The sequence below is a fragment of the Meleagris gallopavo genome, chromosome 8 (genome assembly GCF_905368555.1).
Source record: "Meleagris gallopavo chromosome 8, MGAL_WU_HG_1.1, whole genome shotgun sequence".
In the NCBI taxonomy this organism is placed as follows: domain Eukaryota; kingdom Metazoa; phylum Chordata; class Aves; order Galliformes; family Phasianidae; genus Meleagris; species Meleagris gallopavo.
In genome coordinates this window covers 21980345-21990809 of record NC_139411.1, presented here as the reverse complement: position 1 = coordinate 21990809, position 10465 = coordinate 21980345, and the positions used below count along the sequence as shown (strand labels likewise).

Genomic DNA, 10465 nt, shown 5'->3' with positions numbered 1-10465 from the left:
TTAGCGAGGCAGCGATGCTTAGCAACTGCCTGCATCTAAAAATAAGAGCCATTTAGCGAAGAAAACGCGGCGGAGAAACGCTCGGAGAGCTGCTGGGGAAACACGCTCCCTCCCTGCGGCCGCAGAGCCGGAGAGGAACCCCCGGGACGCCTCCAGCCGCCCCACCTGCGGGGCCTGCACCGCTGCGCTCGGCCACCGCGTCGGGTCCCCACCCTGCGCACCCGGCAGGCCCTGGGGAGCGGCTGCACACCGGGGGTGCCACGAAGGGAGCGCTGCCAGCTGCGCCCCACGGGCTCCAGCAGCCCGGGGTCAGCGCTGCGGGCACGGCCGGCCCAGCGGCGCTGCGCGGGGAAGCGGATCGACTTCTGCCAGCCCCGGCCCTTTGGGAGGTGAACGCGGCTATTTTTATCCCCGCTCAGCGCTCCTGCAGCGCAGCCAGAGATGCCGTGCCAGGCTGAGAAAGGCGGGGGACTTGTTGGGGGGCACGGGGTGCCGTGGGGCAGCCCCATGGACAGCTCGCTGCCCCGCGGCATAGAAATAGGGACAGCCTGCTCGCTGGGCACGTCTCCCGGGACCGGCTCCAGGAGCCAGCTGTACCTTGCCTGCCCCATCCATCCCTGCTCAGCACTGCGGGGCACTAGGGGTGTTGTACCCCCCGTGCCACCCGTATGCGCTCACGGTGCTGAACATCAGCCGATGGCACCGAGCCAGGCACGAGGTGCATTCCCTAGGTGGCCCATCAATCACCTGTCGGCACCGCTTAGATAAGGGATCTGCTGCTCCACGGGGACGGCTGTGACAGTGCAGCGTGCGGCCAGCACAGCTTTCCCTGGAGTGGGGGAGAGAAGATAAGCACAGGGGTGGGAGCAGCTGCTGGCAGCATCCGTCCCTGCAGACCCCACCAAAAATCCCAGGCTCAACGCCAAGCCCTCATCCTGAGCCGCTCCCCCGTGCACGGCACAAAGAGCCCGGCACAGCAGGACCAGGCGGAAGGCCACGGGAGCTCTCACCCCAGCAGCCCGCTGGGATCAGCCCATCACACCGCTATGGGGCACGAGGTGGGAGGAAGGCGTAGTTCAGCACTTCATTAGGTAACAACGAGGCATCGATCTGCCCTCTCAGCCTTCGCCTTGTCTAATTGCGTATCTCCATCCCCATTCATTCTATCGGAAAAGCAGAGAGCAGGGAGCAGAGTCTGAGCCTATCTTTAGGAAAATTCAGAAATGTAATTGCCGAGTGCTCTAAATCACGAGGCTTTTCCCACTGTTAGCAGTATTTTAAAGCCACGGTCATCAACAGCCGTCCCCTCTCAGCACGTGCCATTAATCCCAGTTTGGAGACGGAGCCCGGCGCTGCGGGCTACGGGACGCAGTGGGGCTGCGTGTCAGGGCTGAAGGCTCTCCTGCCTCAGCAGCACCAGGCAGAGCACAGCCCAGGGCTGCCCACAGCCTCCCCGTCCCACCGTGGGACTCCAAGAGCTCCTGGATCCAGCAGCGGGCTGGCGGGACTCGGAGCCGCGACGCAGCGAGCGAGCGGCAAACCCAGCTCATTTAATCTATTCGGTTGGATTCAGTTTCCAGCCCCGTGATTCCATTAGCCCTGGGGGGACGGCACAGGAGGGCAGAGGCACCGGGCAGAGCCCAGCACGCGTTCCATCAGCCGCAGAGCCGGGCAAAGTCCTGCAGCAGGTAAGCTCGAGCTATGATTCTTATTCACTGCACGGTCCAGGCAAAGCCCGCTGCCCCAGCTGGCCGCCTGAAGCTCCCTAACGTTACCGCTTTCCTTTCAGCTTCCTGAAAGGCCACTGAGCAGGATGGGGAGGGTCCCCCCCCGAGAGCCACCTCTCCCTCAGCTCGGCTTGAAAAACGGGACCTGTATGAGCCATGAAGGAAGGGTTGATACCAAAAATCACAGTAGCACTTGCAAATCCATTTTTAATAACTCCCTCCAAAGTTTAGCTCAAACTCCATTTTTCTCCTACAGAATTTGGTCATTATTTTGTAAATTATTTGTTTCCCTGCAGCGGCAGCCTAATTTAAAGGCAGGAATCTGATTTCTCCCCACACTCGCCAAGCCTCAGAAACAGCTCTTCCAATAATAGCCTGGGTTATGAATTAGGTATAATAAAATACGCTCAACGGTGCAGATGGGACACGGGAAAGCCTGGGGTCACAAGCCAGCCCTTGGCAGGACGTTGGAGCTCCATGGCTTTCTGCTCAGCTCCGGTTGCCAATACAGCACCTGCTGGGCACAGGGCCACCCCCGGCTCTCCCCCGTGGTGACAAACACCGCACACAGCACACAGGCAGGGCTCTGCTATTTATTGAGCTCTAGGTACGTATGTACATCCATTTACAGTGCTTGGGGTGGTGACAGCATGACAAGAGGACGTGCACGGCAGTCTTCCCCAGCTCAGCCTCTGGTGGGGACAACCTCAGGAGCTGCTCCCACCCACAGCCCAGGTTCATCACAGCAAGAGGACAGCACGAGGGAGACAGAGATCATTCCTACTCCTTTGCCAGTGGAGAAATGAGCACCGTCCACATGCCCCAGCCTGCTCTCAAGCCGAGTGGCTTCCCGCAGCCTGCTTGCTGGCCCAGCACCATCCTGCTGACACGCACACGCTTACACGGCACAGCAGCAGGTAGGGATTTGGCTCAGCTGACAGAAGCCAGACAGCTCCATGCTGCAGCAAGCAGCCTCTGTGGGGAGAAGCTGATGCTCCCAAGGAGAACACAGCACCTAGCAGGCCCTGCAGCCAAGGACGCAGCTTTAGGTCAGGCAGGTAAAGATGAAACATCAAAGTAATTGGTACATGTTGACATGAATAAACATTGCCTAAAACCGGCAGAGAATGAGCACTCCAACCTGTGAGGCTAAGGGCAGGGTGAGGCACTTGTTTTTTCCTTCTCATTTCCTAGGAAAAAAAAAAAAAAAAAGGAGATCTGGGATGCAAATAACTTCTTTAGTTCAACCTACAGAGTCAGGTCCTAACATCACTGCTGGGAGATGAAAATGCACCAACAGGGAGAAGGTGTTTATGCTGCATATCCCTGAGTTGGCAGCCCAACACGGCACTCAGCACAGGTTCTGCCCTCCCTGGGCACCTCCAACACGCTGAGCAGAAAGGTCCCCCTGTGCCCCTAAGCACCGTCCTGGAGCTCTTCTCTTGGAAGTTTGCTGCAGACTGCTTAGGGAAAACAGAAGGATAAGCTAGAAAGTGAATTAACTACTTCTGCAGCTGTGTTTTAACTGCAGTAGGTGCAAGCTACACACAAGGAAAAACTGGGGACTCGTCAGCACAGGAAGCTCACCATGCACTTGCAAACACGGGCAAGGCAGTCTCTGATGGGCAGCAAGGGGAGTGGGGAGGGACACAGCCTATCCTATGCCCCATGGAAGTGGAATATCTAAAAATTTCCCTCAAACCAACAAACAGCAGAGATGTGCTGCACTGCTGGAAGCAGCAGTGAGCCCAACCAGAGCTGGCCTCCAGTTACACAGCACTCACTTCGGTGGCCAATATCCTGCACACTGGCTCAACCAGACCTTGGAGGCAAAATTTCTCCTTCTTCAGTAATTTCACGGTTTGGTTCAAGCAACACTGTCTGACACGTGAAACCAGCAGTGATAGGAGCCTACTCTCCTGGGAATTGATTTTACATCCCCCCAAATTTCCCAGCAGGACGGCAGTGGATTTGACCTATGGTGCAGGAGGGACGGTTGATCCAGAGAGCTTTTAGGGCTCGGAGAACTTTCCCACAGAACAGACGAGCGACCTCCACCCAGCACTGCCTCACACGGCCGGAGTGAGTTTATTGTTTTGGTTGTGAGCTCTCCTCACCTCTGCTACGAAGGCTTCCAGCACATCCTCCCTGAGGCTGCGGAGGGAATCTCCCATCGCTGCTTCACAGAAACAGCTGCCCACCCCCCTGGCACCGTACAGAATCGCTTCCTCCTCCCCCATAGGCCGACCACCTCTCCTCAGCCACAGCCCCATTGAAACACACGCCTTTGGGATCAAACACACAGCAGCAAGGCTCTCCCCTGGAAGAAGTGCAGTCCGTTCTGCAGGTGGAAGGCTGCAGATGGGTGTCCCTGTCCAGCCGGGCCCATCTCTAGTCAGCCCTGTGCAGCGGCTGCGTCTCTGCTTCAAGAGATGGTGGAGAATTCCTTCAGCAGGAGCTCCTGGCTCAGCGTGTTGAAAGCAAGGTTCTTCCTCACGTTGATGCTGATGGACCGAACCTGATGGAGACAAAGCAAGATGTTTTAGCCAAGGGACGCTTTTTGGCTCCCAAGAAGCACAGCGACTTTGACACAGCTCAGCATGAAACTGTGATAGCTCTAGAGGACTTGCTGCAGCCAGCTTCCTGCATGTTCTGCGCTGAGTGCCCTGAACTTGATGCTGAATGGCCAGCTGTCTCTGAGGACGTATCTTCCCCCCTTAACGATGCCTGACTTGTAGCCACCCCCGCAGCCTGCAGGAAGAGGTGGGCAGCCCCGTGGCACAGCAGCTCCCATCCCTGAGTGCCTGCCCCAGACTGGGCTCCGTCTCAGCTGCGCTCGGCAATGAGAAAACAGAGTCAAACATCATCTGTGTCAGCGCCTGTGCAGCAGTGACAGAAAGCAAAACTGACACGAGCTCATCCAAACAACGGGATTACAGTTCCCAGAGACTTGGAGCCTGTGATAATAAGGTTGTTGCTGACCTGGTTAGTGCTTTGTGCTTTTTAAAAGCACTGAGGGATGAAATAAATAGAAGCAAAATACGGGATCTGACACCAGCGGCTAAAGAAGGAGTGAGGCCCCTCCTGCAGCCCTGGGGGATGGGATAGGGGAAGAGCAGAAAGATGTTGCAAGTAGTGTAAGTCAGCATCCCTATTCTGGCCAGGAGCATTTCTGTGAGTCCCAACAACAGAAGGAACAAGCAGAAACGAGCCCCTGGCTTCAGGAACTGTTGCTGGGGCCAGGCGTCAGCTGTAGGAGGCACTGAATTCACATACACATACAGGTCCGTAAGGACGGTGAGGCAGCAGAGAAGCTGAAGTGACAAATGCTGAGAGTACAAGGCTTAGCAGAAATTGTAGCTATGGGGCAGAGCAGAAGAAATTAAGCCTATTTAGTCTGCAAAGAGAAGGTTTAGGAGGAACAGAGCAAACATTCTCCAATATGTAAAATGAGGTCAGGAAGAGAACAATGAGTAATAATACCTTCCTGGCTCCCCAGGGACGGGGCAAGAAATATTCAGCTTAATTTAAGACAAAAGATTTACACTGGAAAAGAGGAAATACTTTTAACCCTGCAGGTTGTGAAGCAAGGGAATGGATTACTGAGGTTTTCACTTCAAGATAGATCCAGGTTTTAAGAGAAGCCTACTCCAACTTAGGCCAAAAGTAGTCGAGATAGACCTGGATCTGCCTTAGCACGAATTTGGGAGAGGAGCGGGCAGGACAACGACACACAAAATGACCCTGACATCTCTGCAGATCTCTGCCCAGCATTTCTTCTGCTCCAAGATAGCAAGCAGTTCTGAGTCGACTGGCTCTAAAGGTAAGAATAGCTCAAATTAAAGCTAAATTGAATCATCTCCACAGCAAGGCTCAGCACAGGGAGCTGGAGCTTATTCCTCTTTTGGGGTTGGAAGAGCAGCCAGCAGCCAGGTGTCTGCCTGCAGCAAGGAGGAACTTCAGGAGCTTCCTGCAGGCTGACCGAGCTGCTCCAGCCGTGAGGATACTCCCTGGAGCACTTCTGGAGCAGCAGCAGGCTGCTGGCGTGGGAGCTGCCAGATCTCTTCAGGAAGGCAGATACAAGCCTCAGAAAGTAAGCTCAGAGCTGTAACATTCGTTCTGCAAGGAAATAAAAGCAGCGTGTGTGTCCTCTCCTGCTTTTGCAGAGAGCATCCCAAAGAGCTTTTAAAATTGTTTGCTCTCTATTAGTAGCTCGGATCTCATCTAACCCACAGACTTTGGAGAAATGGGAAATGCGTGAAATGCATCACTTGGAGAACAAAGAGCGGAGGAAAGGATGAATGAATGGGAGGCATTGACCATGAGAGGAAAACATTATTCAGTTCTAGTTTGGGTCATTATAGCTGGATTTGCACAGCACTGTACAGATACTCCTATCTTGTAGCAAGTTCCATCAATTAAACCTGTTTCCAATCAACAAGCAGCTCTTAAGAGATTTGTACAATGGGAGGAAGGTTTACACTGACTGCTATATCTAATTAAAAGTCAAATTAGTGTAATTTCCCCTGCAGAAATCAATCCCTAATCAGACTATTTTGAGACTCCACTGAAACCCATCCAGCTGCAGACAGCGAGTCGTTTGGAAAGATGCTGAATGTCTGTGTGTTTCTGCAGCTGCAACGTGAGGGTCCGGAAGCCCACATCCATATTGTTCACTCTATCAAAGCAGCACAGACCTCAAATGTCATCCCCAGCGTTTCAAAGAAAAAGAAGAAAAAAAAGTTGGAAAACCTCCTAACTTCCTTTTTCTGGGTCCTCAAAGGTGGCACAACAGGCCAGAAAACCCGGCTGATACAAACACACTGCACATCACCTTCCACCACAATGTCGCAAGCCTTTGAAAACTTCTTTGAAAAGGGAATGGGAGAAGAAAGCAGATTTTTCTTTGGGATTAGCAAGAAAGAGCAGCACAGAGGCAAAGCCAGAGCAGTGAAGCAGTGCGTTAGCAAAGCACGTCAAAGGAGTGAGAACAAGATTTCTAAGCATAAAGGAGCCAAGAGAATGGCCCGGGGAAGTTTCTGCTCACCCACTTAACGGGAGCAAAGAGAGATGAAAAGAAGGCTGGAGAGGAAAATGGCTCCTGCATGTCATTCCCCACCGAGCAGGGTTTGCTTTAACGCAATTCCACAGTTAGAGATAGGGACAAGAAAGCCAGGCAGAACCTGGAAAGAGTTATTTGCAAACAAGTCTTGTTTAGGAAGACAGGATGATAGCAGGGTGAGCTTGGAAATGTACTGGAAACCAGCAGCTCACCAGCAGCCCTGCTCCTTTGGTTGGAGGGCCCACAAAACAAATTCACTTTTCCTCCTCCAAGAAATCCTGCAATCTCAACAGCTAAGCACAGCACACCGGGTATGGGGATGTTATCCAGCACCACACCAGCAACAACCATAGCAGAAGTAAAAGGAAGCCAGCTCTCCAGTCTGAAGAGGATTTGGGGAGAACAGGGCAGGGCCCTTTCGATGAGCTGTGAGAACAATTAATAAAGCCATCCGTTTCTGTGCACCTAGAGGAAAACTGCGTGGAGGACAGGAGGAGAGCCAGGTTTGCCGAAGACAAATCATAACCTATCACGTTGATTTCCTGCTGTGCTGAGGGAACAGCTTAATGGAAAGCAGGGGATTTTCTGTAGCTGTGAGTAAAAAACCTTTAATAGGGTCCCAATTCTCAGGGCATCGAGAGAAGTGTGGATTAAACTGTTTCACAACTGGGTCAATCAGCACGTTTAGACAGTAATTATTCAGGCATCACTTGCTCTTGAGGAGAAGGTCCCAGGGGTGGCTGGACTGGTAATTTTCAGAGGGGGGCCTGGATTACGTTAAACAGATTCTTAAACGATGCATAATTTGGAGGAATCACACATACACAAAAAAGGGGCTACAAGGAAAAAGAAAAAATCAGCCACACTGTTTTGTAGCTGTGACAATCTTAGAGCTGAGAATGTCATTTTAATCAATCGGCATGATCAGCCAGAGCTCCTGCCAGGCCAAATGGAAAGTGGGACAGGCAGGAAGCACGTGGCCGAGAGGCTGGGGAAGGAGAAGCTGGCTGAGGAGGGCAGGAACCCCTGGGACAGAGCAGATGACAGCAGAAACACGGATGTGTTCTATTGCCAGGCTACAGAAGCCTGTTACAGGAAGGCTACCTCGCGTGCGTTCTGGATATGGTATCAAACAGCAAGGCAGGAGAGAAGAACAGGCACAAAGCAGCAAAGAAAAACATAAAAGTGGTCAGAAATGGCTTTTGCCCATATCCTAACTCAGTGGTTAGGACTGAAACGACCTAAAAAACATTAAAAGGTTAAACAGTACGCTGCATAAGGGATCAAAAGCAACTCAGGCATGCCTGCTCTGGAGCGCATTAGACAGAAGGAGGCGTAACACTCCCAGCCTCATGCAGGCTTGTGATGGAGTGGGCTGGCCTCAGTTACTCATCAATCAGCGGACGGAGCTGGAAGAGACAATCACTCCTCAAACTGGTGGAAAGAGCTGCCAGTCAGAGAACGTTCCTCTCGCTCAAGTCATAACGATTTTAAACAATGGAAAAACCAGGCTTTCCTCAGGGCTACCAGCCACTACAAAAACACTGGCTCCGTTGGATGGGAAAATGCCCCGACCCAACAACCGTAATGCAGCTCCCTGCAGCAGGGTGAGCAATCTTGGCCTGCTGAAGAACGCCAGCCCAGATTATATGGACGCTGTTTTGTCTTCAGTGGATTGCTTTTTGTGGTGTTTCCTACCATCAGCTTTCTTCTCTGGCAGGAAGAGACGTTTCCAGAGAATGCCATTGCTTTCTTTCCCTGGGAACCTGATTTTGGGAGCGATGGAGGAAAGCCTGTGCAGGCAGGTGTGTGACCAGCACCACATGCTGCTCAGCCCCACAGCGTGCAGCCTCACTAACAACAGCAAAAACACTCATGTGCTCTACGCAATAAAATCCAGGTGGGAGCAGTCAGCTCTTCCAACATGCACGCTCATCACCACAAAGCACGTTAGATCCCCACACAAAGAAGGAACAGAGACTATCTGATGGCCTCAACAGCCTGGTGGTTCCTCCCTAGCCATATGCAGCAGGGCAGGGAGCTACAGGGTTTCAGATCAGCCAACACACAGCATTTGTTTGGATTCCACTCCTTGCTCCACCTTTGGGTGCAGCCCCCAACGGAGCAATTGGGCTGCTCAGCTGTACCCCAAATGCCTCCACTCAGATCATAAGCAAAAGCTTCAGAACAGAGCCGTTGATCCTGCAGCTTACCAGCTCTTTGAAGAAGGCAGCCTCCTTATGCTGCTCAGAGTAACGCTCGTACTGATCCAGTCCATCCTGCAGCTTCAGGGTCAACGTGTCATAGTTGGAGCGTACCACTTCCAAAACCTGCCAAAGACAGTCAAATACAGCAGAAGAATCAGTTGCAGATGCCTTAGCACAGCCTTAGAACAAGGCTATGGTAGATCACATCTCTGGCACCTGTTTTTGCAACATAAATGGCTTTAACAGTCAATATTTGGTACATGACTAATAAAATGGAGGTGGGCACGAAAATATTCTTCATGCCAGTAAGAAACAGTCCTCAAATCTACAGAGTTTCTGCTTTCACAAGAATAGTGGACGGGCCTTTAACTATGGCAGCAGCAGTCTCCCAAATACAATTACATCACAGGAGAGGTAGATATGATCTCATTAAGTTAAGCAGCTAATTGCCACGTGCACACTCAAACGTAACACAGTAGGCACTATGCGAACACAGGCTTGCCTGACCCCTAGCTCCTCACGGTGCTAGTTTTGTCAGCACACCACTTGCTTGCTAATTACAATTCACAATCTGCTTAAGTGTTGGCTTCTACAGTGGCTCAGGTCAGCCTCCATACTGAGCACTGCGCTTGTCTGCTGATGGGAACAAACTTGACAGACAAGGTAAGACCAAGTCTGTAATGAATTCTGGTATTAGAAACAAGTGGAGCTGCACATCCAGGTTTTCCTGCCCAGCAGATACCTTTTTGTTTCCTACAGTCGCTGCAGCCAAATCACTCTGCTTATGCTGCTGCCTTACTCTGCTTCCAGCACTGCAAATTCGTAGTTATACGTCTCCGTCCTCATGAACTATTTGCTCTCCTAACTCGGGGACAACAAGAGGCATTCCCACAATACTTTTTAGCTTCAAAGCACTGCTTGGACAGATCCATTCCTCAAAGCATTTGTGAGATGGCAAGTGGCAATAATCTTCCTACCAGCTCAGTACTCCTGGGTAAAACGTATGCTTGAAACAGTTCTCTTAAACCAGGAATTTCCCTCCTAGGCTGTTACCATTTGATCTCAGAGCTAAACAGAAGCACAGAATATGAACATCTGAAGTTTGCATTACAGAAGCTTACATGCAGCCACGAGCATGACATAGGGTGCAAAGAGGAAGAATATCCTGTCCTATATAGGCTAAGTACAAGGTTCCCACTACGGCAGAACTCAAAGGACATCACCCAAATGAGGACTGGCCATAAAAAAGGGACTCAGAAGTGGTTGCTTGGTGAGATGGTCCCATGGCAGTCTTTTCACAGCTCAACTGCCCTCCAGCGCTGCAGAAACAAGTCAGAGGAAGGAATCAGTGATTTGTGAGGTTATTTCAGAACAGCCTGTCAGTGTCCTGCTGCTGCAGGAGCATGCAGTTACCTCTCTGGGAGGACTCATTTCCTAATTCTGTTTGTCAGCTCCACTGGCAAAGGAAG

The 10465-nt window shown here is 51.8% G+C and overlaps 1 protein-coding gene across 3 annotated transcripts in view; it reads right to left on the bottom strand.

Annotated features, from left to right (window-relative positions):
* Window positions 1–2306: 2306 nt before the first annotated feature.
* ARMH3 (armadillo like helical domain containing 3) overlaps window positions 2307–10465 on the bottom strand; it is a 106618-nt gene continuing 98459 nt past the window's right edge. For all 3 annotated transcript variants that reach the window (XM_085229147.1, XM_003208068.5, XM_085229148.1), the window contains exons 25-26: window positions 9003–9119; window positions 2307–4245 (exon numbers count right to left, since the gene is read on the bottom strand). In XM_085229147.1, coding sequence (XP_085085273.1) covers window positions 4153–4245; window positions 9003–9119 — 210 coding nt within the window. In that variant the 3' untranslated portion in view covers window positions 2307–4152. The remainder of the gene's footprint in view (window positions 4246–9002; window positions 9120–10465) is intronic.